Source organism: Podarcis raffonei, chromosome 6 (genome assembly GCF_027172205.1).
Source record: "Podarcis raffonei isolate rPodRaf1 chromosome 6, rPodRaf1.pri, whole genome shotgun sequence".
NCBI lineage: Eukaryota > Metazoa > Chordata > Lepidosauria > Squamata > Lacertidae > Podarcis > Podarcis raffonei.
Genome location: NC_070607.1, coordinates 6,333,001 through 6,360,560, shown reverse-complemented (window position 1 = coordinate 6,360,560; position 27,560 = coordinate 6,333,001). Strand labels below are relative to the sequence as shown.

Sequence of the window (27,560 nt, the reverse complement as noted above, 5' to 3'; positions counted from 1 at the left end):
AGGAAAATATTTTCTTAAGACCTTCATGTATACATAAACATTCCCATGTACTCTGGCTGCTGCTTGTGTTCCACACTCAAAAAAGGTGTATTCAGTGTTAGGCCCCAGGAATCTTCACTTCAAGATATGACAGCCAGTTTTAATATAAGCCACTAAAGTATTTCTGACCTTGAGTCAGGAAAGAATGTGTAGCTGCATCATGTGCAAAAGCTCCCAAATAAAGAAAAAACATTCTACAGAACATGGCCAGGGACTTTTCTAGCACTTCCAGAGGCGGCCATAGTTTCCGCGGTTAAAATCCACTTACTGTAGATACACTTGGGGACAAAGAATGGCACTCTGGTGAATCTTCAAAAAGCAAGGAGGACAATTGTGCTGAGAACATATTTCGAAAATGCAGGTTTTGCAAGTTTCTCAAACACAGTAAAATCCAAGTGGCTCAATTACATAAGAATCAGTAAGTATCAAAGTCCTGAGGTTTGCACATTACCATTTACATTCAAGTACATGCATTCATATACAAATAAGATGTATAGCCGGACATAAACTGAAGGCTGTCTGGAATGAAGCATTCAAAATATGTGGGCTGTCACACTTTACCAGTTGTCAGATTAAAATTTTACATGGAAAGTTCCATCTTCCTGCGGGGCAGGAATCCAAACCGGGGGGGGGGGGGGGACGACTTTAGTCTTCATTTCTGCAATAAATAAGTTCTGCCCAGCGCAAAGGCACCATTAAAACCTGTGCTTATCTAAAATAATATGTCATATTTAATATTCATAAGTTTCAGAAGAGTGGATTATTTTGAGAAAGGAAGGACCTTGAAGCACACCAGTACAACACTTTTAAAAATCTTGATTGAACTATGGGTTAATCTAAATCAGTGATTCCTTCGCTCCTTTTTGGACAAGTGCAAAAATGTGTGTTTACAAAGGCTGCATCTTGTCCACCTGGGACTCCCATTTGCAAAAGGAAATTCATATTGGTCAGTCTGGCAGTGGATCAACAGAGATTGACGAGCCTTGTAGTTCTGGATTAAAAATACTGGCATTGTGAAGGCAATCCCAAAGTTAGAATCTGGACAGGGCATTTGTGTTTGTATGTGAAGGCCTGCCACTCCTGACTAGAAATTTGAATTGCACCATTATGTTAATCAAACCCAACAACAGGATGTGGCTAAAGCAAACTCCAAGAGCCTGCAATTATAGGAGAGTTAGTCCATGCGAGATTTTGGTAAATGGATGACAAGAGTTGTTACTGGATATACGAAGTCTTAGTGACAGCTTTGAGTTTGCATTTTATTCTAATACACTTCAAGTACAAAGAAGACAGAACCATGTGCTTATTACTATTCATTAACTTGTTGCTCCCATTTGCAATATTCTCCGACTTCAAATTGTTAAGTAGTTCTAGCAATCCATATTCTTTTGAGATGCAAGGTCCTGAACTCTAAGAATTACAGGAGTGTCACATAAACAGAACTATGTTATGCTCTACAAGTTCTTAATATGTGAATTTCCAGCTTATTTGGAAAGGAATAAATCAGATTTAAAATTTTGAAGCACACACCTAAGAGTCAGTTCTGATTACCAAGCTGGAAATACATACCCTATCCAGCCATTAATAGATGTACACATGCTGTATTGTTTCCATTCTCTCTTACAAAAATATTATTTCACCTGCAAACAGTTTTCCTGAGGAAGGACATTTTCAGGCCACACAGGTAAGACCAGGTGGGATATGCGGCTCCACAGCCCACTCAGTTTGTCTGTGTCCATGTGCTTATAGGAACCTGGCATGTCTGAGTTGGTAAATTTAGCCCAGAGGAAGTCCCTCACTTTCTCCTCAACTTGCAGTGGGCTAAGGTCCTTTCTTAGAGTTTCCTCATCCAGAAGAACAGTTAAAAGTAGGGCAACATCCTTAAATGCTGCATTCTCATGGTCACAGTACTTGTAAAATATCAGGGTGGAACCAGCAGGCAGCGACTCAAATCGATGCACGACTGCCACCTTCCTGCCTCCCTTGAACCCAGAACTCAACTCTTCGTCCACAAGGAGTTTGACATCATCACTGTCTAGAGTGGCTTTGCTGGCCCCATCAATTTTTATTGTAGAAGCGCGCTGCGAGGATGAGAAAGCATCAGCAAGCTGGTTGCTTAAACATTTCAAGGCATCTTCAGCTTCTTTTGCTGCAGTGAACAATAAAACAGCTGGTTGCAAAAACGGTTGAGAAGAGTTGAGGCGTTTCTCCAAGATGACTCGGATTCCCTTCCACAACTTTTTGTCTTGACTTGGGTAGCTGCTCATGAGATCTCTCATTTGTTTCTGAAATGCTTTCAGGGCTTCAGTTCGCAGGTTATTTTCCAAACTACGGTACGATGAATACTGAAGCACATACCATCCACCACCAGCAAGGCAAACTACTACTACTACTATAAGTGGCAGAATCCATGCAAATGCGTGTCCCCGATTAGACTGTTTAGAACCTAGTGCACACATATACACAAAACAAAGGATGAGAAAAAATACATACACCTGAGTTTCATTTTAGAAGTTGCTTTTATTATTCTGGCTGATTTCATCACCATTTCAGGCAGATTGGAAGGCACACTATTGACAATTCAGAAGAATTGGGCTTCCCCAGAAAAACAGCAAAAAGCAAAGTGTTAACTTTAACAAGTTCAAATTAAAGCTTGCTTTTTGAAAAATGTTCATAAATTAAATATTGGGACTGAAAATCTCACACATGGCACACGCGGGCATTCTTAAAGTCAGTATTTGGCAGTATTTATGGCTTCTTCATTACTGTTCATTGCAAGCTTGTTTCTGCTGGAAAAAATACATCTTTATGTCAAAATTCTCCAGTCTCAACCCACAGATTTGTCTGCTAAAGTGAGTGAAATAAATATTCTCCCCAACCAACTTGTGGATTGTGACCATCTGCAGATAAGATTGCTAGATGGAAACAACTTCCTGTTCATAGCCAAGTGGGATCTGCCTCATAGTTGCAGGGGTGGGGGGAGATTTTCTCCTAAATATGACTTAGGGAGGGAAAAAGGGTAACATATCCTCTTAACAGGTGAAGCCCAATAACAATTGACCCCACCTGTAGTGAGACCCCATGTCTGCATTTTTTTCTTTAAAAAAAAAAGAAAAAAGGTGCAACTGCACAAATTCGCATTAAATGTAATGTGTAGTTTATCCCCACCTGCCATAATCTCTCCAGTGTCTCAGACAGGGATCTTTCCTAGTCCTATCTGGAACTGTTGTGGACTGAAGATGGGGCCTTTTGCATGTGTATTTTACCACTGAGCTATAGCCCTTCCCTATTCCATCACAACAGAAATCGATCGCCAGAAATAATGCTCAGCTGGTAGAGTTTTTACACCACAAGGAATAAGGTGGTATGTTTTAAAATCTTTTAAGGCTGTTCCCTTCTCATTCAAAAGGAAAATGTCTATCGTACGTGTTTTCCTGCTCGAACAACTCTGCAGGAAGCAGAGTTGAAGTAACTGCTCTTCCTTTGATGGAAAGAGTGTTCAAGCATGCTGGATTGGTTGTGCAACCAAGTTCCCTGTGAGAAATCTAACTGCACAACCAATCCCTTCAGAAAGCAATTTTGCCAACCTTATGCCCAACATAAGACTAGAAAAGCCCCTTGAGCTGTAGTACCCAAGCACTAAACAACAGAATTTTGACACATGGGCAGAACATCCCAACATGTCAATCATTTCCCACCCATCAAAGTTGGCCTGTGGAGTGGAGAAAGATCTAGCCCATTGAGGTAAAATGGTTCCCCACCCGATTAAAAGCCTAGATTCTAGACAAGCAAGTCTGCATACATAATTACAGAGGTGCAAGGTTGCCAAACACATTTCAGTAAAAAAAACAACTAGATTTTATCGGTGGTACGAACAGACACCACAACAACTACACATAGTTTGAAAGAGGAAAATACCTTACTTTTCGGAGCAGCATGTGGTTGTTTCTTTGGCACATGGGCTAGAATACAAACCAAAGATAAGAGATTTAAGTGCAAATCAATCCAATTATTTTCAAATAAAATTCAATAAATAAATTCCATAAACTTCATGATCCAAATTGTCTTCCTACAAAAAGAGGAATATTCTCATCATATTCATAAGGCAATGGGAGAACAGCACAACAGGAATTCATATTTGAATCCAAGTAGCTATAATATTTATAATTTCTGGAAAACCCAAACATGCATTTTTCTCAGTTGTAAATTTGCTTTGCTGTTTTAAGGCTATAAAACATATTCTGTATAACTTATTACATAATAAATGTAGCAGAGTATAAATGCCTTAGTTTATAGTGTATAGTACAATTTAAGTATCTACATTTTGTTCAAATTGTTACAAATGCAACAGCTTTCTCTGTTCCATCTTTAAAATACTGTACTAAATGTATATATTTTTGCCAGTTGGAAAAACAGGAAGCATTACAATAAATAAAAGCAAGTATTATTATTTGGGTAAAGAAAACAGACTCCATTCCAGTCAACATTATCCAAAAAGATGAAACAAAAAAACACACCCTGCATCACTTTGAGGAAACAGTGGCAAGGTGGTACATACTACAAACAATTATCCCTCTTCAAACTGTTTGTAAGTCTTCAAAAGTATTTAGCCAAGCAGTATTAGTAATTAGCCAAAACAATAGCCATGTTTGGACTGTATGTCATGGCTCTTTTGTCAGAAATGCCTACGGCTAGCTATGCATTCAGGTAGAGGACGGTTTGAGGAACATTGTTTCCACTTTTTGTTAAGTTCAGCTCCCTGTGCTGTCCAAATCAGAAAGTTTAGTTAACACTAAGCCTACCTTAGTTTTTGTATTTGTAGTTTTTGTATTTGTTGTGAGCCAGAGGCTCACTACAAATACAACTCATCTGTGACACTTAAAACATAGCTTGTCATGATGACAGAAGGCTACCACTATCTGAACAAGTTACTGGGACCCATTTTGAGAAAGTGAACTATAGTCAACACATTATCTTAAAACCCTGCCTTAAAAAGCATTTCATTAATTATTCAAAAATAAAAGTTCAAGGTTTTTCTCCCCCAGTTTACCCCTATATTTCCATTTTTCCCCCACAGAAAAAATTGAAAAAAGATCTCATGATAGGACCTAATATTTCTGTTTCCGTGTCCAAAGCCTTCAACAGAGCTTAGAGTCTTCCTTACATAAACCTCATTACACTTGCTTATTTTAGTGAAAGTATCTGTGCAAGGGGGAATAGGTGAAGGAAATAGGTTTGGGACAACAGGTATCAAGTGGGGCATATATTTCAAGAGAAATATATTGGGTTTAATGCCAATTCCATGCACTGCTGCCAAAACACAGTACTGGAACATTTCACACTTATCACACCTACCTAGGACAATATGACCATTATATACTTATGAATTCAGACCTCACATTTAGATACACTTTCAACAAAAATGCATCTGTTTAGAAGAACGCAGGGAAATCCTCTTATTCAACCACAGGCTATGTCCAATAAAGTCATCCTGTTTGGGCAAGGATTTCCACGTGTGCAACAGAACTTTCCCCGACTCTCCTGCCCTCAAATCTGTTCTATGGGATTCCTCCACCTTCTAGAGCCACGTGGGGGGCACTTGGGGAGAGGGGAGCCCAAGGAAGTTCCACTGTGCAAGTGGAAATCCTTGTACAAACAGGGTAACTTCTTTGGGTACAACCCAATGTTTCAGACTAACAAGGTCTGTCTGTCTATATTTATTTCATTATATACCACTGCCAAACCAATGTCTTAAATCTCTCCTCTTTTACTTTCCAACCCAGAACTAAATCTAGCATATCATCCTGTCAGTGTTCTATAATCATGTAATGTGGAATGAACACACATTTAACCTACAGCTATAAACATGAAAGTTTTAAAATAAAAGCAGGCAAAATACCCACATACAAAAACTGGAGTTCCATACAAACCTTGCGTTCTCGCTCTTAACTTTGTCTTCTGATTAAGCCCTTGTGGTTTCTGAGTAAAATAATGTGCATCTAAAAAAGAGGATGCAAGAAAAAAACACGGCATCACATTAGTGATACAAGGAACCAACACAATCCTAAGACTGCAAAAGGAGCCCTAGATGGAGAAAGCTAGCTAGGGATATAAGAGTAAGACAAGCTTGCAAGGAAGCCCAGCTCTAGGGGCACAGGGAGCCCCAGACAATAGTTCAATCAGAAAGTTAAGCAGACAGGTGAGGTAAGAATCTCTGTAGGTTAAGGGTTAGCAGCTTACAAAGTTTTCTGATTTCACCCAATTGTTCAGAATGGTAAGAAGAAAAAAATGATAGCAAGGAGTTTCAAAAGGAAGTAAACTTGGGGAAATGGGAATTAAAATGGCAATGCAAAGCGTCAATGTAAGCACGTGTAAAGTGATGCACAGTGGGGCAAAAAATCCCAAGCCACAGATTTGGTCTCCACTTGCTGGAACTGATTTGGTGTGCTTGGAATACTATGAACAGTTATGGTAACTGCACCTCAAAAAATTGTAGAGCTTGGGGGGGGGGGAAATGGCCACCAAAATGATCAAGGGGATGGAGCTACTCCTTTTTGAGAAAAGTTTACAATGTTTAGGGATTTTTAGTTTCGAAAAAAAAGCAAGAAGGGAATATGATACGATATGATAAAGCTAGGCATGGTGTGGAAAAAATGAATAGAGATAAGCTTTTCTCTCTCACGATACTAGGCAGCTAAAAGGAATTACTTCACACAGCACATAGTTAAACTGTGGAATTTGTAGTGATGGTTACCAACCTGTACAGCTTTAGAAATATTAGGCAAATTCATGGAGAACTAGACTAAATAGCAACTGGTCATGATGGCTGTATACCACTTCCAGGATCAGAAGCAACATGCCTCCAATTGCTGGGGGATATGAGCTGGCAAGTGCTATTGTGCTCTGTTCTGCCTGCAGGTTTATTGTTGGTATTTGGTTGGTGCCACTGTGAGAACAGAATGCGGACGATACCGGCGTTTGGCATCAAGAGTCATCTTACGTTTTATCACTATATTGCATGTCAAACTGCTACCTGCATGAACGGGCTCTGATCCAACCAGAGTTTCAGGCAATGCACACAACCGCTTTTGGATATGCACAATTCAATCTATGGGTGCCGCAATGAATTCCTCACAGATTATAGCTCTATATTATGAGCTGCCTAAATTTCTGGAAAACCGCAGTGGAAAAAATACAAAAAGATCCTGCACCACATAACAAACTGACACCCTGTCAGGAATAGGAAAACAGGCAACTGCTACCTTCTATGAATCTGCTAGCTGACTGAAAATTATCATGCCAGATTTCAGGTCTGTTTTCACTCTCCACTTCAGTTGCTTCATGTTCTGAAAAGATACAAATGTTGAATCAGAGCCTAAAGCAATAAAACTATTTAATCCCATATTTACTTACAGCCCCATCCTTAGATTTAGGTTTGGTCAGCCATGTGCTTCAACTAATTCATTAAGATGAGTAGTTACTTTGGACTAAATGCATATTTCAAGAATGAACTTAACTTTAAGAAATATGCACATAAAGAGCACCACACTGAAATGAGTTTAGACACTTTAGACCTAGAAGTGAGCAGAGTTGCTTCAATATAGGTGGTCCATATTAGCAGTCTAGCCAGCTCAACAGCACAGGAGCGGATGCTCAGGAACAACTGTTCAATTGTCAATTGTTCTGGTCATTTCCACGTTTCACAAGGTGACCAAAGTATTGAAAGGACCACCTGGAGCTCCAAGAACATGCAGAAATCCATTGGATTCCAGAAGACCATAGGAATAGGTTTACAGTGGTACCATGGTTCTCGAATGTAATCCATTCTGGGAGTCCGTTTGACTCCCGAAACGATTAAAAAACCAAGGTGCAGCTTCCGATCGGCTGCAGGAGCTTCCTGCACTCAATCAGAAGCTGTGGAAGCCATGTTGGACTCTAGGCTTCTGAAAAACGTTCACAAGCCAGAACATTTACTTCTGGGTTTGCAGCATTCAGGAGCTGATTTGTTCAGGAGCCAAGCCGTTCGAGTACCAAGGTACCACTGTACTACCCTTGCAGAAAAGAACACACACTACATACAATCTTAAGCCTCAACAGGTAGCCGTCTGGTTATAACATGGGAGTTTAGCTAAATATCCCATTTAGACCACCTTCCAGTTTAATTGATAACACTAGATCCAAAGTGTGACCTGCTACATGTGTTGGGCCACAACACATTGGGACAGAATCACTGTAAGTCTACTCCAACAGTAATGACTAATAAATAATTAAATCCCCCCTGTAAGAAGCCCCTCCCCCAACATGAACATGCTGATAAAAATATCAATAGTGCTGTCACCATCTCAGATGAAACAGGTAGCTCCTCAATTAAGAGAAGCACTTACAGTTCCTAATTTATTGTCATCATGGAGCTAGGCAATGACCTTTTAATTTGCCTGCAATTTTAATCTTTGATAAAATGGTAGCATTAGAAATCTGTTGAATAATTGCTATTTTCTTTAGTTTACTACCTTCTTGCAATATACCTGGAAATGTTTTATAACAAAGGGTGAGGTATAAATAAATTTGAGTTCTGTGTAGGCAACACCACAGACTACTGCATTTCACAAACCTCTGGGTTCCACCAGTTAGATTATTCCTTCATACCCATGTGTATGTGTAGACATGAATGTACCTCCCTGTAGGGATAGCACTTCATGCATCTATTAATTTGGGTTCTGGCGCACAAAAAGCATATGCCACAATATGCTTTAGTGTGCCGTAAGTCCCAGATTATAATGGCTGCCTTTCTGAAATTAAAAAGCAAAATGATCCAACCTGATCTATTTCTTGTAGAGTCTCTGGCTTGGTCATAAGAAAGCCCTGTTAAGACAAGAAATTATTCATTAGTAATCAATATAATAAGAAGTAAAAAAAAGAAAGCTGGTCAATTTCTGAAGTGAGATTTCAAATAATGCTACAAGGGAAAATGCATTTACTTCAGCTCTAGCTTCCACAATTCTTGGAAATGCAAAGTTGTATTTTGTTCCTTTATTGGTATAAATAAAGGAACAAAAATTAGGAGCTGGGTATCTGTTACAGAGGATATGTTTGGACGATCAAATCCTGGTATAATAAACCAGGATATACATGAGCTTTGTTTACCTGCACACAGCCTCTTTGACCCCACATTATCCCACTCTTTGTGGAAACGGGGCAACAAGCTGCAGTTGACCATAGCTTCCCATTGCATCTGAATAAGGAGCCAACAATTTCCAGACATGCAAAAATATGAAGCAATTTGTTTACAGATGACTTCCAAATCCTGGCTTGCTTGGAAGCATATCCTAACCATAGTTTCTCAGTTCAGATGCAACAAGGAACCACGCTTGTTTCCAGACTCATGCAAACGCAGCAGCAAACAGGCTGTATAAAACATGAATCTGAACAGCCAGAGTCAGAATCAGTTGAATCTAGTCAGATTTCTGAATTTCCATGAATATGTACATATAAGCACTGTACATATTACATCCGAGTAATATAGAGCAACACAACTTTGTTCAAGACTGCTGTAGGCATTTTACCTGTCCTTGGACTTCTTCTAAGAGCTGGTCGAACAAGCTCAGAGTCATCTGCAATTCCCAAGATGTTTTTACTCCCTACCAAAGGAAGCAAAGTAGAAATGCAAAGAATTCAGTAATCAAATAGCTACTGCAGCCACTCATATCCCTCAACTACGGAGAAAAGGCATCAATTTAAGAGCACAAGCAGAACATGCAACCCATGAGCCCCTAAGGACTCTGAAATAGAGACTGAATATTTGGCCTCCACAGGTTTTATACACCTGTCACTAAGACATAACATTAAATATAGGTAAGCAAGGCAGATTTTTGAAGATGTAATCAAGAAATGCTCCAAATATCTACTACTGGTTAGCCAATTTTTTCCCCTGCCAAATGATCACAGAATCATTAAAACATTATTTGCTAAGCATATTTTTCAAAGAAGATATAATAATGACTATGTGACAAGTAAAGTCCCCATGTTTGGGGCATAGAAGAATTGACAGAATCTGATTAAAATAGTTTCAATAATTATGTCAATTAAGCAACATTGTCTGATAACAGTTAACTACAGTCATACCTCAGGTTGAAGTTGCTTCGGGATAAGTATTTTCAGGTTGCGTGCTGCGGCGACCAGGAAGTAACACGCTCCATTACTTTCGGGTTTCACCACTCACGCATCAAAATGACGGTCAAAATGACGTCATGCACATGCGCAAAAGCAGTGACTAGCAACCCACGTGGGCATGGGTTGCGTTCGCTTCTGGAAGTAAACGGGGCTCCAGAACGGATCCCGTTTGCATCCAGAGGTACCACTGTACTGTTTTACAATGATATGCAACTGGGCCTATGACTTACTTTGAGAAGACATGTAGACATTCCTAGAAACTAACAATATACAGTGGACGATCGGGTTGCGAACATGATCCATGCGGGATGCACGTTCGCAACCTGCAGCGGCGCGTATGCGCGGGTTGCAATTTGGCACTTCTGCGCATGCGCAACTGCCAAAACCCAAAAAACCCCAACCTGAAGCGTCTGTAACCCAAGGTATGACTGTTTAAGCTAAAGGCAAAATGTAACCATTTACATACCATGACATTCCTCACGTACCATTTTTCTTAGTCACTTATTGTTTACGCAATTCTTTCCTTCTGTGCATTCAAAATAGATGAAAATGAGGAAAAGGAAACAGAAACCTAACTTAAGAATTGTTGCGGCTTGTGAAATTGACTGTGCCTTCTCAACAGTAAGCCCAACCAAGTTCAATGGGACTTACTCCTAAATAAGCATATACAGGGTTTGCAGCCCAAAGATATAATTTGATTGGGAATTCTCTGGAAAAAAACTCCATCAGGGGGCCGCCGTGAGATGCCACCAACCACTGGACTTCCAATCCAGCAGAGGCAGACTTCAGGTAACCTTTCGTAATATGGCACCCTGCGCAGGGGCAAAGTCCCATATGAATCTTCCCAATGTTGTGCCCCCTTGGCTTTGCCCATGTGTGTAGGGAAACCACCTGCACCACCCTGAAAACAGCCTTCTTCAACCATGAGCACCCCGCCCCTGGAGAGGTTCCTGGACTACAAAACCCATCATCCCTAACCATCAGGTCACGGACGATGGGCAGTGTAGTCCCACCAACGTCGGCTGGTGGGGGGAAGGGTTGCTTCGACCGAAGCGAGCCAGACAGGCCTGCCCACTCACCTTCCGAGGCGGCGGCCGAGGCTTCTCGCAGGGCCTGCCGGTCCTCCGCCCTCTCGGGCCTCCGGAACGGCGTCGGCGGGTGGCGCCTCCCGGCCGAGCGGAGGCCGTAGGGCGCGGCGAGGGTCGCTTCCTCGCTCGGCTCCCCTTCGTCGCCCTCCCGTTCCTCGTCCACGTCGTCGTCGTCGTCCTCCGCTCCCCTCATCCTCCTCCTCCTCCGCAGCCTCCTCGCCGGCGTGGCCGGGTGCTCCAGCACCTCCTCGGAGAAAGTCACTCCCCGCCGCGGCGGCGGCTTCCTCCCGGCCGGGCGGGAATAAGGAGTGGAACTGCTGAGGGGAGTGGAGGCGATGCTGCCGCCTCCACCGCCGCCGCCATCTTGAGAGGCGGTTCTCCTCAGGGGCGGCCTGGGCGTCACGTGACAGAAGGCCCCGCCGCCGCCGGATCCTGAGGAAACAGCCGGGCTCTCTCCCAGCATCGCCCCCCGCTCGCCCCGGGCACCGCAGGCCGCCCTTGGCTTCAAACCCCCGGGCTAATACGCAGCTGGGGGAGAAGCTGCGATGGCGGCTCAGCTTGCCACCCGCCTCGTCCCCTCAGCAGGGCAAATACAGTAAATAAATAAAACTCCGCTTCCTCACGCTCGCCTGCGCGGACTGCTTGGCCGCCTCAGTCCCTTGCCCGGTCTCTCTCCTTCCCTCCCCGGAACTCGCGCATTCACACGAGCACAACTTTCCTCCTCCTCAGGAAATTCTTCCTCAGCGGCTCTCCGGCCTCCGTTTCCCAAGAGAGGAGGCCGCCCCGCCGCCGCGCTCTCCCGGCTCCTTCGCAGCTTGCCGAGACGAGGGTTGAGGCGAAGGGCCGGGCTGCTCCTTCGCCGAGCGGCGCTTTAGTCTGGGGATTGACGAAGGGAGGGAGCGGGATGAAGGCCCGGCCCATCCAGCCGCCGCCGCCGCCGCCTCCTGGGAGAGCAAATAGGTCGGGCAGGAAGGGAGCGGAGGTTTTTAAAGCAGCCTTCTGTAAATATAAAACAATTGGATAAGCTCGAGATCGGGTTGCAGGGCGACGTTACGTGTCCGTGTGAATATGCCGACATCCCCGCAGGTTCAGCAACAGGGCGCCTTTCCCCCCCACACCTGTCGAGGGGAGCCGCTGCCCCAATTTATGCTGCCCTTCGCAGATGAAAAGCTTAATTCCGTTTAAAGTCCGTTTTGGCCGGCATTTTCTTTGGAAGGAAATTATTTCTGACTACTTCCCCCCCCCTTTTTGTGACTTTTCAAGACACAGTGACTTGGGCTCAACATTTATACATGATTCTCTCCCCCCACCCACCCTTTATGGGTAGGACTCAAGGCAACATCTACAGGCCAAAATTGGGATTTTTTCTTTGTTTGTCAAAATGGATTTAAGCCCCTTTTGGAATTAAGTTCTTCAAATTCTAGCCGGCAGCATTTTTGCTGATGATGGTTCAGCTCACAAGCAAAGCTCAGCCCTAGTTAGTCGTCTGAGAGGGACATATCCTGCAGTTTTATACACATTTAAAGTAGATGAATAAAGTTAATTTTGGAATGTGCAGAAAATATAAAAAATAAATTGAAGGAACCACAGAAAGTGGGGGAAGAAAGTCGAGTTTCCATATGTTAAAATGATTGTAAAATTATGGAAATGTATAAAATTTAAAATCAGAAATAGAAGTTTTGAAAAGACCATTATTACCAGTGCTATTTTTCTAGAAAAAATAGGTGCCAGAATTCACCATTAACACCTGCAATGGCGCAACAGGACTTTCTTTCCGCCCTATCGCCGTTTGGCCTGCCCTCACTTAAATATAGTGCACAGAACACCAATTCCACGAATTCCTACAAACTACCCCCGATTAACTTGTGTGAGGGAAAACTTAACAATTTGGAGTCTCAGGCAGGATTTGATCAAATAAACAAGAAAGGTTTTATTAAACAAAGGAAGTTTATGACACAAGTGGGTAAAGCATAGGGTACTTCAGATTATAATGTTAATTTCACTTCAGTTCTGTCTCAGTCGTTGCTTGCCATTTAATACTTTGGTTCTTAAACAAGGTGGTATTTTCTGTCAGTTACACACCCCTTGGACAACCCTACTCCTGAGGTACTCCAAGTAACAGACCCAAGAGGTCTCCACACCCCTCTTAACTGGATTGGGAGTCTTCTTATTGTATTTTAGTGTTTTGTTGGAAGCCGCCCAGAGTGGCTGGGGAAACCCAGCCAGATGGGCGGGGTATAAATAATAAAATATTATTATTATTATTATTATTATTATTATTATTATTATTATTATTCTCTTTTTGGAGTAGAATCTCTCCCCTCCTGACTGGAATGAGACCTAAGTAGACTGTATCCTCACAGCTTCTCCTTCTCCTGGCTCAGCCTCAGCCTCCCAGTTAATTCCTGGCCTATTACTCTCACAGGACACCGCACACTGTCCTTCACACTAAGCTCAGAGACTCCTTTCTCCAGCTTGGGATATATTCCTCAGAGGGGATGTTTCTACCCAGAAGCAACTCTCCCTTCTATCCCAACCTGACTCCCAACCTCTATCCCAACCTAAAGAACCGTCTCTCCAAATCCTCTCCTTTTCAAACCTCTCTCCTGGAACCTCGGCCAATCAGAGGCTGCCATTCGTTAACCGTTTGCTGGCAGGGAAAAAGAAAAAGAAAACACTTGTTGACCTAACCTGCCCAGCAAAAACAAACTTTTCCGTCACAGTGCCCACCTCAGAGGTGCCAGAACTGAGTTCAGGCGAATTTGGCTGAAAAAAAAAAGCCCTGTTTATTCTTCCTGTCCAAAGTTATATCCAGGCCCTCCTCCCAAAGGAGCCCAGGTTGTACAGACAAACAAACACTGTAAACTCTGTTGATTATTTTTTGGTCAAAAGCCCTCAAAGCAGTGTGCCAAGTTAAAATGTTTAATAAAAATGTTAAAATTTGAAAGCAAGCAAATTACTTACATGTTAGCAGCCAGTATCACAGGGGACTATTGCTAAGGAGAAATAGGGAGGAACACCCAGTATGTTGTCATGAGCTCATTGCCAGCAGGTTGTAATTGTGCATAAAACCATAGTGTTTTTAAAGCCAGATAAACTACTCAAAAGTATCAAAACTGCTGAAAGTGCAATCCTGATGTCATTTTTCCTGTTTAAATCTAGTGAGCACAGCTGAGCAAGAAGTCCTAAGTCCATAAGATAACTTTCAGACAGAAGGAAAGGTGATAAGTTGCTGTTAAGAACCAGGCAGAGTGGCACCCGCCCTGTGGAACGCCCTCCCATCAGATGTCAAAAGAAATAAGCAACTATTTGACTTTTATAAGAGATCTGAAGGCAGCCCTGTTTAGGGAAGTTTTTAATGTTTGATGTTTTATCATGTTTTTAGTATTCTGTTGGGAGTCACCCAAAGTGGCTAGGGAAACCCCGCGTGTAAATTACTATTATTAGTGTTAGAATTTAGTTAAGTCTTGGGGTGTTAGAAGCTTATTGAGACACCTCCAGTGTGAGGTGCTCCATGTGTGTATTTGTGCCAGACTTTGCTAATCCTTTAATTAAGCAAGTGTCAAAAGCCAATTAAGTCAAGACTAGCCTCCTGCTTGCAGTGAGGTGTGAGCCTGGGGTAATGAGCTGTTAGCAAGACAAAGGATGAAAGAACAAATCTTATTTGCAAATGGGTGGATTTCCTCCCTCCCTCAACTGGAAGTTTAGTTGAAAAAGACAATGCCAGTTTTTTAGGTGAGGTTTGAGTTTAGAATAGTGGGGATTTGACTTGGAAAGCAGGGCAACAGAGCAAGGATGCTGCTGTGCCTATGGGGAAGCAGGACCCTCTTGCAATGCTGATGCTCTGAACCTTTCCATGGCAAGCTCAGTTGTATGTATGTGTCAGTAAACCATACATCATAAAGACACCACAGTCCCTGCTGTCTCCCATTTCCTGGAGTCTTGCACTGCCATGGAGATTGGGGGTGGCGTATCACAATAATATCCCTGTTGGATCAGAACCAAAGGTCTCTCTAGCCCAGCAGCCCCTTTCCTCCAGTGGCAAACCCTTACTTGCTGCCCCCCAGCAAAAAAGCCAAAAACATTGTAACCATCTGATAAGGGAATTGATCCAGCCCCCTCTCCATTTTGGATACCCTTTTCCACAACCACAATATCCTTTTTAAGAAGCAGCAGTGGAAACATTGTATTTCAAGCCAAGCACAGATTGTATAAATGCATCACTATACAGTGGTACCTTGGTTTGCATACGTTTTGGATTAAAAACCCGTAAAACCAGAAGTGTGTGTCCCGGTTTGCAACCTTTTTTTGGATGACAACCCATTTTGGGGGGATTACCAAGAAAAAATTTTTGGAGGCCCCATTGGTGAAAGTGCATCTTGGGTTACAACCTGTTTTGGTTTACAAACGGACCTCCGGAATGGATTATGGTTGTAAACCAAGGTACCACTGTATTGGCTGTTTTTAATTCCTTGCCTAATGATCTGTGGCAGGGAATATGCCTTTTTCGCAACTGCCGCATACTTGGGTGATGCTTTGATTAACACAGTCCCAAGATCGCTTTCCTGGTCAGTCACTGCAAGATCATACCCATTAGTGTACTAGTGAATTTTATCTAATTAATGGCTTTCTTTTAGGCAAGTACATGTATAGATAATATGTAAGCACTCACAGAACTGTCCATGCATTCATTAAAGGTTCATAGGTTTCACTGGAAAGATTATGCCCGTGTCCAGACAATTCCCATTGAAACCACTGGGTGCTTAATTAGAATTTCATTGCGTCCTTTCGTTTATTTCAAAATTTTATAGGCCTTTTTTGGCAACCTCGGAGCAGTAAACAACGTAATAACAAAAAGTAAAAGTAAAAGACAGCCGTGCTCTTTTGCCATCCCCATCAAACACTGCCTGCCATCGCGGGGGCGGGGGGGACCCTCACAAATTTATTCAGTCTCTCCCCTCCCCGTTTATTATGCTCGGGTTGTTTTCCAGACTTGCTGCGCCACGCACCGCGCGAGTTTTTAACAGGAGAGAGGGAGCCTCGTCTCTTCTATTCTTGTTAAAAAGGAGTACTTTGCCCTTCCAACCAAAGCGGCCAGGGTTTTATGGCCTCCCCTTCCTTCTTTCTCAGGAGATAAAGCACAAAAGCACAGCAGGAGGAGGAGCGCGCAAACAAAAGGGACTTTTCCATGCTGGAAGGAACATTGCCCGGGTCCTCTTGCAGCTCTTTCCTCGACCGCGAAACGTCAACCCGGTTTCTTTTTCTCCTAAATAGGACACGGAGGGTTGAGAAAACTACATGTCCCAGCATCCCTCGGGTGGGGGGAACCTGGTGCCATTAGGGATGAATGGTGTTGACGTTGGTAGAAATGGAAAGTCCTGGGCGTGTGAGTGCGCTGCGCTGCTGGGCTTCCAGTAGGAATTGCTAGGAAGTTTGGGGAGGCTTTGGGGGGCGTAATCTCTCTGCGCAAAAAAATCAAAACCCCTTCTTGCAAGCAACACACACACACACACACACAAGGGAAGGCCTGCCTGAAGTCACATTCTACAGGGAAAGTCTGTTTTCATCTTTACTTCCTGGTCAGAGAGTGGAGGAGGAGGAGGAGGAGGAGCGCAAAAGAGAGAAGAAATAGCCAACGCTTGGAAAGCGCGTGAAAGGTGGGTTTCGGTCGCGCCTTTCGCTGGGTTCAGGGAGACAGGGGCGCGCGAGGCGAGCGCCCCGCTTTTCTTCCTCACCCCCTGACTCTCCCCAATGCATGGCCGGCTCTTGGAGTTACTCTGCAGCACTTGCTTAGCCGAACAAGTCTGCGCTTGGTTAGCCGAACAAGTCTGTCGCGCTGAAAATAACAAAACGCGAAGCAGACAAGGGTGGGAAGGAACCCTCTCCACGAACTGGCAGAGCGAGCAGAAAGGCATGCCAACGTTGGCTCTCAGCGTGAGCACCCAGGTCTGGGTGTTATGTGAGTGCCCTGAACGGGTGAGCAACTTGTGACCCCCCTCCAATGTTATTGGACTACAGTTTCCATCATGTCTGACCAAGCTGGTAGGAGCTGATGGGAGCTGGAGTCCAGCATTTGGGCGGCCCCCGTTCCTCCACCCCTGGCCTTGGCTAGAAATGTGTTCTGATGGACTGGAGAGTAATCAATATTTTCGAGACCACCGTAAGATATAGGAAATAGACGTGGGTTGAAACTAGGAAAGCTGGTTTCCCCGCTTTAAGGAAAATTCATGTTCCTTTGCCTTATATAACAATATTTCTCTTTATCTGGGAGGTTACGCTCAGATACATTCCTCATTAGGAGAGGCAACCTCTTTAACTCCTCATGCCCTGAAACTAGAATAAACTTGTTCCAGGATTTGATTTCACTTCTTCAACCATGTTTGACCCCCAAAAAGGCAATGCGACAACCATTAAAGGTAAAGGGACCCCTGACCATTAGGTCCAGTCGCAGACGACTCTGGGGTTGTGGCGCTCATCTCGCTTTATTGGCCGAGGGAGCCGGCGTACAGCTTCCGGGTCATGTGGCCAGCATGACTAAGCCGCTTCTGGCGAACCAGAGCAGTGCACGGAAACGCTGTTTACCTTCCTGCTGGAGCAGTACCTATTTATCTACTTGCACTTTGACGTGCTTTCGAACTGCTAGGTTGGCAGGAGCTGGGACCGAGCAACAGGAGCTCACCCTGCCGCGGGGATTCGAACCGCCGACCTTCTGATCGGCAAGTCCTAGGCTCTGTGCTTTAACCCACAGCGCCACCCACGTCCCGTGACAACCATTATACTCCAACAAATCTAAACCTTGGTTTGATCAGGAATGCCTCGCTATGAAGCGCACTTTGCTGGGAAAATACAGCAACTCTTTATCAAGGGAAACTTCCTTCCATCTACATACACTGTAGACAGGGCTGGCTCTTCCATAAGGTCAGATGAGGCGATCACCTCAGGCAACAGGGTACCCAGGGCAGGGGCGAAACTAAGCTTTACTTCACCCTGGTCAAAGACCCAGTTTGGCACCCCCCTCACGTGCATTTGCATACACACGTGCACAGTCTGGGAGCTTTAATGGCACTCTTCTGGAGGCGTCACCTGGGGCAAAAAACCTGGCTGGTCCCCCACCCCCATAGCTACAGCTCTGTCCGATGCATAAGTTCCTGCTGCCAATCTTTCTTCCACCCCCTCCCCCTGTTCCTGATGTCAATCTTCACTCACCTGTTTTTTCCTGGCAGGGAGGGGGCACTCCATTTTGGGGTTTGTTTCAGGTGCCAAAATGTATTGGGCCGGCATTGATTGCAGAATATAATTTGCCATTGAGACAGGGCTGGGGTTCTGCGAGAGTGTTATTCATCAAATGGTGCATTCTGAAATTTAACCTTCTCGGTAGTGGCGCCCTCCCTGTGGAACGCCCTCCCACCAGATGTCAAAGAGAACAACAACTACCAGACTTTTAGAAGACATCTGAAGGCAGCCCTGCTTAGGGAAGCTTTTAATGTTTGATGTATTACAGTTTTTAAATTTTTTTTTTTGGAAGCTGCCCCGAGTGGCTGGGGAGGCCCAGCCAGATGGGCGGGGTATAAATAATAAATTATTATTATTATTATTAACATTATGACTTCAGATTGTTCTGGTTCGAGAATTATCTTGGTTTTTTCGAAATCCAGTAAGTTAGTTATAGGATAAACATTATGATACATACAGAGACATACACATGCTTCCCCTGGTGACTGAACTAGTCAGCTCCACTATTTCATGGTTCAAGTGCCACCTGCAAGAAAAATTTAGGAAGAGGAATAACAGGTGGACACATACACTTGTAGGACTTTCCGTATTGTTCTAAACAGTGTTAGAAGCTGTGAGCCCCAAATCTGAGCATTTTACTGTCATGCAGAAAGGAAGGGGTAGCAATTCTGGAGAGCAGGGATGAGAAAAAGGTGTTCTTTTCCCTTTCCTTCTCCCTGAAATATAGTGTTTAGTGTATCCACACTGTACGTCTCCTGGATACAACCCTACACCCTACCCCAAGGCTGCCTACTGTAAACTGGCAGAAGTTGGCAGAGGCCAAATTGCTCTCTCTCCTTCCTTCCATTTTCTCCCCTCCCCACAACTAACATCTAATATCCCATCTCTCGTGTGTTGACAGCCATTAACTGGTTAACTCACTGTGGTTGCTTCCACACTAGGAGTTCCAATGGAATTCCAACGCCTTGTTCCCTCACTTTTTACATGTTGTTGTTGTTTAGTCATGTCCGCCTCTTCGTGACCCCCTGGACCAGAGCACGCCAGGCACTCCTGTCTTCCACTACCTCCCACAGTTTGGTCAAACTCACGCTGGTAGCTTTGAGAACACTGTCCCACCATCTCGTCCTCTGTCGTCCCCTTCTCCTTGTGCCCTCCATCTTTCCCAACATCAGGGTCTTTTCCAGGGAGTCTTCTCTTCTCATGAAGTGGCCAAAGTATTGGAGCCTCAGCTTCAGGATCTGTCCTTCCAGTGAGCACTCAGGGCTGATTTCCTTCAGAATGGAGAGGTTTGATCTTCTTGCAGTCCATAGGACTCTCGAGTCTCCTCCAGCACCATAATTCAAAAGCAATAATTCTTCGGCGATCAGCCTTCTTTATGGTCACTTTTTACATACCACCCACATAAAGCTGTCATTCAATCAAGGACATCCTGTATTTGCTTTGTGGTTCTTCCTTCTCTTCTCAGATCAAAGTCCAATTTCTCTTCCCTCCCCGCCCTGAAGAATTGAATAGTAGGGTTTTGTTTTGACAGGGACAATGTATTCTCAGGCAGGTGAGCCCATCGCAGCTCGACCCAAATTCCCTACAACTTTTGCAGTGGGTGCCACTTTATGGTTTAAAATATATATTAAAACATTAGCTACGGTACATACCACCTAAAATGTAGGAATGTTATAGTGCAATAATATTATAATTCTAATTGTAAAAAATATATTTAAAAAACCCTCTTTGGTCACAGACAAATTTGTATCCTGTTTTTATTGTTTTATTATATTTTAATGTTCTTTTGCAAACTTGGGTCTCCAGCTGTTTTTAGACTACAGTTCCCATCATCCCTAGCTACCAGGACCAGTGGTCAGGGATGATGTGAGTTGTAGCCCAAAAACAGCTGGAGGGCCAAGTTTGGCAAACCCTGTTCTGTCACCAGTAAGTTGCCCAGAGAGCATTGCTATTGGGTGGCCTATACAAATAAATAAATATACAGGAAAAGTGATTTGAGCTCCGTTTATTTATTTATTTTGTAATTAATAAGAGTTGGACAATGGCTACTTAACAGGCTGAGGAAAGGAAAATGGCCTACCTTGGTTGGTCTTCCATATGGCGATGCCCTAAAAGACACAGGGGCTTTTCCTAGTTTGGGAAATAACAAGTGCCCAAGTAGGAACCTAGGCTTCAGGCAACACGCTACTCTCCGCACTGCCCTCTAACTGAGTTGTGGGTGCGGACAGACACATAATGTGGGGTGGGTACATCAGCAACTCCTCATAACCTGGGACTTTGCCACCCCAAGCTAGTCTTCCCCTTCAACCTGAAGGACCAAGTTGGCAGTGTGGGCCCTGGAAGACCATGCCCTCCGAGCCAATGTGCTGCAGTGAGTAGAATATTCCACCTGGAGTAAACCATGAAACGTAATAGGGTAATCATAATACAGTGGTACCTCGGGTTAAGTACTTAATTCGTTCCGGAGGTCCGTTCTTAACCTGAAACTGTTCTTAACCTGAAGCACCACTTTAGCTAATGGGGCCTCCTGCTGCCACCGCACCACTGGAGCACGATTTCTGTTCTCATCCTGAAGCAAAGTTCTTAACCCGAGGTACTATTCCTGGGTTAGCGGAGTCTGTAACCTGAAGCGTATGTAACCTGAAGCGTATGTAACCCGAGGTTCCACTGTAATAATTTTATTATTTATACCCTGCCCATCTGGCTGGTTTTCCCCAGCCACTCTGGGTGGCTTACAGCTCATAAAAAATGGTAAAACAAAAAATTCTTGATACAGGGTTGGCTTCAGATGTCTTCTAAAAGTCAGATAGTTGCTTATTTCCATGACATATGAGGGCGTTCCACAGGGCGGGTGCCACTACCAAGAAAGTCCTCTCCCTGGTTCCCTGTAATCTCATTTCTGGAAAATGAGTAATCCTGCGAAGTCAGAAAGTGAAACAGAATAAAGCTCCTTGAAGGAAGGACAGTATAAAATTGTGAACAATAGGGCTGGCTTTGCCACTGGCTTCTATTTTGTTGGGTTTATTTAAGATATTTTCAGCCCACCTTTCAGCCAAAGGCTGCCCAACATACCATACAAAAATAACAAAACAATAGAAACAAAGCAACAATAAATATTAATCTGTTTGAAGCTGTGGTTTGTAGCAATCTACTGGATGTGCAGTGTGATACCTCCTTTGCATGCAACTGTAAAAGCTTCTTGAATACATAGGGACTCTGGTTTTATTTTATTTTTTATTATCTATCACATTTATGTCCCACCTTTCCTTTAGGGAGCTCAAGGTGGTGTATATGGTTCTCTTCTGCCCTGTTTTGTCCTCACAACAACACTGTGAGGTTTTAAGTAAGTTGTAACTCAAAATCACCTGATAATTGCACAACAGCCAGTCATTTTTCTCTGTGGCCCATACAGGCTTCCCTGGAAAAGAGAAGCTCATAACACACTGGAAGATGACTCTTCAGCCCCCAGATACGGATGATATCTCACCCAATACTATACAAAATGAAACAGAAGAAACCATAGAGGAGTCCTTGTTGGAAAATCCCTTGGAGTCTGACAGAGTTCTGCTGAAAATGGAGCCCAGTGGCCCTTCGGGATGCAACACAAGGCTTTCCCCAAGTTCATTTAGCATATCTGGCAGTTCTGAAGGTATAGATGTGGTAAACCCATTAGGTGAAAGGACTGGGTGTGTAGCCCAAGTTACCCGGCAATATTCTCTCACAGAAGAGGAATACAATTTGCTCAACACTACTCCAGAACAAAAAATGAGCTCAGAGGACCAGCAGAGCCTGCACTCCTTGGAACAACCTGAGGGACGAACAGAGGACTTAGATTCTGACGGAAATCTCCTGAAAATCGAGACAGGTGGTCCTCCAGGATGTAATATATTGCCTTCCTCAGGCACAGATAGTTTATCAGACAGTTTTGCACCCGAAGATGTGGTAGGTTCCTCAGATGAAAGGGCTGAATGTTCAGCCCAAGTTGGCCTACAAGATTCTCCAATGGAAGAGAAGAACAGTTTGCCCGAAACCATCCCTCAGGAAAAAATGAGTTCACATAGCCAGCAAAGGGATCACTCCTTGGAAGACCCTCGTGATGCAAAAGAGAATCTGTTGGACAAGGAAAGAGAAACAGTTGTTGAAAAGCCTGAAGGCCCTGGGTTGGAAAGATCTTTGACTGAAGGTAAGACTGTAGTAACTATTCCATGGTAACTAACCTTGACTGCATACACACATGAAAGAGACCAGTCTAAAATTCTGCACTAAAGAAACAGATCAGGACCAGCGGGTTTAAATTAAGCACCTGGAATAAAGGACATAAAAGTATAAAACTGATTCTTGTTCCATGATTATTTTTAAAAAAGTTGCTCCAGCTTGGAATGTGTGATGATTGGTGTGTTGGTTGTTTGTTTGTTTGTTATTAAAGTGGAAGAGGATAAAGCTCATATATTTTAAACAGGCAGTTAGCTGTTAGAATTGGAGGTCAGAGGAAAAGACTAGAAGGAAACACATACCACTCCTGACCTGACTTTTGGTAATCTTGTTCTGTACTAAATCCCTTTAGTAAACTTCAGGCCAGTGTGGATTTGATTTAAATCAAATCAATTTAAATTACGATTTAAATAATTAGTAAGACTTGATTTAAATCATTATTATTTTTTACAGAAAGACTCATTCTTGCTGGTATAATCTTAGTATTTACAACCAGATGAAGGTTTCATTTTTGGAATAATAAATTTTCAGAGTAGTTTTTACAGTTATATCAAAAATTACTGATTTGTTTATACTGTTAGAAATACATTGACAGATAATTATGAAATTATTGTGAGGTTTAATAAGTTAACTTTATATTTGGACAACTTTTCTGATGTAATTTATTGGAAGGAGAAAAATAATCATTTCCTTAATAACAATTTGAAAAATTTAACTGAAACAATAACATTATAGCATATGTATCCATGTCTGATGTGGTTAAATGATTTTTTAATATAAAAAAACTTAGACTGAATTTTAGCACACATGAAAAACTTAAAACAAATCCTTATTTCCTGATGAATAGCATTTGGACTATAATGTGCAAGACATTTGGACATTTAAGTGTAAGATGGAAAGGGGGGGGAAAGGTGTGCTACGAGAGTGTAGTTAAAAGCATTGCCACATTGGAAACGAAACTTACGCCCTACATAAATCTCATTTTCCAAAATACCAGAGAGCAAGAATTTGAGCTGACTCACCTCCACATTTATAAGAAGGGAGCTTTTGGGGCAAGCGCCTTCACGTTTTAGCTGGTACACTACATGATTTCTTTTTCTTCTGGTCTTGCTTTTGGGCCGGCTGGACTTCTTCCTTGCTGCTATTTCTGATAACGCTGATGTGCTTCTCAGGTCACAAGGGATGCAAAGCAGAGGCTGAGCCCTGCGCAGAAGAGGCTAGCCAGCAGAGCGCCAGAGAACGACCAATGGAACAGCCGGGTAATGGTGAGAAAACCTTTGTTCTCTACATAGCAACAAAGCTGATCAAATAAATTTTAATTAAGAAATGACAAAAAAGGAAATTAAATTAAATTAAATTAAAAGGGCTTGTATTGGGAATGTTACTCCAGTTCTTAGTATCCGAAACTGTCTATTCCTTTTCAGCCAGGGTTTCTTGTGCAAGAAAGGGGTGGTACATCTCTGTCCCACTGGTCGAATGTGATCTTCCAGACCCACCCCTTCTCTCTCTCTGGCCCTTGCGACCCCAGGCCACGTGTTTAGGGGAAGTTTGTAGTGACTGATGTTTTAATGTATTTTTAATCCTTTGTTGGAAGCCGCCCAGAATGGCTGGGGAAACCCAGCCAGATGGGTGGGGGGTATAATAATAATAATAATAATAATAATAATAATAATAATAATTATTATTATTATTATTATTATTATTCCCTGCCCTATACCCTCCCCAATGCTTCTACTCAGGCGGCAGCAGTGATGGCATGGTGGGTCTGCCATGTTCACCTGACCTTTGGTCAGTTGTGTTGCTACTTACCAGAAGGGAGAGAGAGGAGGATGGAGGTGAGGCTGGCAAAGTGCAAACTCAGCCGCAGAAACCCTGGATGGGCTTGGCTGTTTCGCTTGCAACATTCCCACCTCACCAACACCTCTCCTTTCTCCTTCCCTCTACCTCCTGGTAAGCAGCAGCAACATGACCGACCAGAGGTCAGGTGAGCTTTCATGCGGCTAGAACATGGGTAGGCAAACTAAGGCCCGGGGGCCGGATCCGGCCCAATCGCCTTCTAAATCCAGCCTGTGGATGGTCTGCGAGCTCTTACATGAGTAGAATGTGCTTTTATTTAAAATTCATCTCTGGGTTATTTGTGGGGCCTGCTTGGTGTTTTTACATGAGTAGAATGTGCTTTTACTTAAAATGAATCTCTGGGTTATTTGTGGGGCATAGAAATTCGTTCATCCCCCCCCCCAGTAGTCCGGCCCCCCACAAGCTCTGAGGGTCAGTGGACCGGCCCCCTGCTGAAAAAGTTTGCTGACCCCTGGGCTACAAAAATAAGAGGCACAGACATTGCCCTGCTCATTTTATTGCTGCCCCCGCTCCCCAGTTTTCTCTCTGGCCCTCCCCACCACTTGCAGGCGGCCCCTGGGAAACTGGCCATGGGGCAGAGCTGATGTTTGACAGCAACTTTGCTGCCAACGGAGCCTGGTGTGCGTGTGTCAGGAGGTGCCAGCCGCCTTTGGAGTATGAAATATTTTCAGTACAAGGTGAAGCTAGTCTATGCCATCCGCCGTGTGTTCCCCTGAGTCTATTGCCATGTGGATTGATTGACTTTTATTGATTTTAAAATAAAGCTTTTTATTGATTTTCACAGTGCAACAGACAACAATTTGATTGATAGCATTTTTTATCCTGTTCTTCAGCCGGGGAGTGGGAAGAGGGGAGAGAGACTTCCTTGAGTGGCTTACAAATATTAGTAATGATAAGGCATTTTGTGGTATATCGGGCTCCTTTCTGAATCATGTTTTTCTGTCTTTCATGATCATCAGGTTTTGCGTCCCCTGGGCTTGTTCTGGGAGCTGTGGTGGCTTTGGCTGCTGTTTGCATAGGTGTCTCTAGCTACTTAAATTCTCACCCCCTGAATGTGCCCAAAAACCCAGTTGTGGAGGCCTTCCTGTCAAGATTTGATCCTCTGAAGGACAGCTTCCCGGGTCAGAGACCTTACCTGTGGGTCCGGGTCCGGAAAATCCTACAGAAACACCTCAATGCTTCCCGCCACATGGAGCCAGCTATCTTACTCCTTGCCTCTGCGCAGGAAGGCAAAGCCACCTTGAAGTGCCTCAGCTCCCAGATTGCAGACACCTACTCCTCATCCCTCGGCGGCAGCACGGTCGAGGTGGATGGAGCCTCGAAATCCACTCTCAGCAGCGATAGGGCCAAGCTGGCTGTCGACGAGGAGCTCACCTCTGGCTTCCACAGAGGGGGGAGGGCGGCTGTGGTGCATCAGTTTGAGTCTCTGCCTGCGGCTTCCACCTTGATCTTTTACAAGTACTGCGACCACGAGAGCGCAGCTTTCAGAGACGTGGCGCTGATTTTGACAGTCTTGCTGGAGGATGAGAAGCTGGAGCCTAATGTTGGCCTGCAGACTGTGGAGGAAAACGTACGGGACTTCCTCTGGGCCAAGTTCACGAACTCAGACATGCCCACATCCTACAACCACATGGACACGGACAAACTGAGTGGGTTGTGGAGCCGCATATCCCACCTGGTCCTGCCAGTCTACCCAGTACAAGCCATAGACGATGCTGGTTGCCCTTTGCAAGCCGGAGCCCAGAGCTGAACAAGGCGGAAAGCCAAAAAGCTCTGAAGGATTTGCACCAATCAAGGAAACTTGTTTTTCCCCTACATGACTGTGTGAGCCAAGCAAGCGTCTAGAAGCATTAATGAGGAGCCTGCTAATTTTATATCAATAATGCATTTTGATGTTGGTATTGATTGACAAAATGAGAAGTATATTAACTGTGCTACTTATGTAGCCGTTGCAGCATTTGTGATGCAATCCAAGGACAATTTTAAAAAATACTAATGGAGAGGTGGGTGGTATTTATCTCTTGCACGTTGCACATCCAGAATGTTTTTTGCCACTGGAGGAAAACAGAATGAATGCAGAGACCCAGGAAATTGCCCTTAGCAAACTCTGCCCTTCTTAAAAGTTAGTTTTGATATAGCAGTGTGCCTAAGCTTTCCGTTACATGGATTAAATCCTCATGTGCAGGGGTGGAGAATACACCCTGTAATATGTACCTGAAATTTGGAAGGCCCTGGTTAGCAGCTTCTATTAACTCTTCACAAGCAAAGAAAAAGCAATAAATCCTACATCTGTGACCAGCCGTAAAACAGGGAAGGCTGTCTTTCCCTGCAATATATATCAGCACAGGATCATTCTGTGTGTCTTATTTGGTGCTGACACTGAATCAAAAGCATAGAAAGAATACTATAAATACATAGAAGAAGCAAACGGTGCTTCTTGAGCCGGCCTCAATATGGTTCACGTCTGTTGTACTGATAGGGGAGAGACCAGTCCAGGTTAAACTCAGGGTACAGGGGTTCACACAGTTGAATGCAATAAATCGGGAAACTCCTGAAGAATGATGCAACCTTACACTTGGGTGTGCCTTAGCCAGTTGCACAAATTTCTTTCTTAGGTAGTGAGATGAGTGGAAAAGCAAGTCATGTATGTAAGAACCGGAGAGCATGGGTAGCTAGGGAGGGAAATGTTGTTGTTTTTTCAATTTAACTGTTGATAATCTAGCAGTGATCATATCCCCAGACAGTATTGCAAGGCAGGTGTGCTACGTGGACACCACAGGAGGCAGATAAATGCAGTTGTCATTTCCCCATGTGAAACTGCAAAGCATTTCCATTGAATTATACATTCTTTAGGAAAAAAGCTAGTCTGGATGGGAAGAATTTTTTTTTTTTTAAAGGACTATGTCTTTGTATAGGAGAATCTCTCAGGAAGGCAAATCTGTCTGTTCCAAAGTAACAGAG

The 27,560-nt window shown here is 43.7% G+C and overlaps 2 protein-coding genes across 3 annotated transcripts; one reads left to right on the top strand and one right to left on the bottom strand.

Moving 5' to 3' along the window:
• Positions 1 to 1,280: 1,280 nt before the first annotated feature.
• Positions 1,281 to 11,794, bottom strand: LOC128415278 (torsin-1A-interacting protein 1-like). The gene is made up of 7 exons (XM_053391304.1): positions 11,289 to 11,794; positions 9,603 to 9,677; positions 8,857 to 8,901; positions 7,302 to 7,385; positions 5,970 to 6,038; positions 3,963 to 4,001; positions 1,281 to 2,485 (listed from the first exon to the last, which is right to left on the bottom strand). Exons 1-7 carry the CDS (start codon positions 11,758 to 11,760, stop codon positions 1,671 to 1,673), a joined length of 1,599 nt encoding a protein of 532 aa, XP_053247279.1. The 5' UTR covers positions 11,761 to 11,794; the 3' UTR covers positions 1,281 to 1,670.
• Positions 11,795 to 16,539: 4,745 nt separating this feature from the next.
• On the top strand, positions 16,540 to 26,951 carry TOR1AIP2 (torsin 1A interacting protein 2). 2 transcript variants are annotated; one of them, XM_053391303.1, is made up of 4 exons: positions 16,540 to 16,954; positions 21,943 to 22,713; positions 23,915 to 24,001; positions 25,559 to 26,951. In XM_053391303.1, the coding sequence occupies exons 2-4, from the start codon at positions 21,981 to 21,983 to the stop codon at positions 26,347 to 26,349; spliced, it is 1,611 nt and encodes a 536-aa protein (XP_053247278.1). In that variant the 5' UTR covers positions 16,540 to 16,954; positions 21,943 to 21,980; the 3' UTR covers positions 26,350 to 26,951. The 2 variants fall into 2 exon arrangements, with proteins under 2 accessions (XP_053247278.1, XP_053247277.1); XM_053391302.1 differs by having other exon boundaries at positions 16,541 to 16,954; positions 23,915 to 24,007.
• Positions 26,952 to 27,560: the final 609 nt, after the last annotated feature.

What these genes read in the sequence shown, in the direction of transcription:
- LOC128415278 (XM_053391304.1), bottom strand. Translation starts at nt 11,760, where the DNA reads ATGCTGGGAGAGAGCCCGGCTGTTTCCTCAGGATCCGGCGGCGGCGGG. An exon ending in CTCGGCCGCCGCCTCGGAAG is followed by an intron (nt 9,678 to 11,288) that starts GTGAGTGGGCAG and finishes TTCCTTTGGTAG; the next exon opens with GGAGTAAAAACATCTTGGGA. An exon ending in GTTAAGAGCGAGAACGCAAG is followed by an intron (nt 4,002 to 5,969) that starts GTTTGTATGGAA and finishes TTTGTATTCTAG; the next exon opens with CCCATGTGCCAAAGAAACAA.
- TOR1AIP2 (XM_053391302.1), top strand. Translation starts at nt 21,981, where the DNA reads ATGACTCTTCAGCCCCCAGATACGGATGATATCTCACCCAATACTATA. An exon ending in GGAAAGATCTTTGACTGAAG is followed by an intron (nt 22,714 to 23,914) that starts GTAAGACTGTAG and finishes TGTGCTTCTCAG; the next exon opens with GTCACAAGGGATGCAAAGCA. An exon ending in AATGGAACAGCCGGGTAATG is followed by an intron (nt 24,008 to 25,558) that starts GTGAGAAAACCT and finishes CATGATCATCAG; the next exon opens with GTTTTGCGTCCCCTGGGCTT.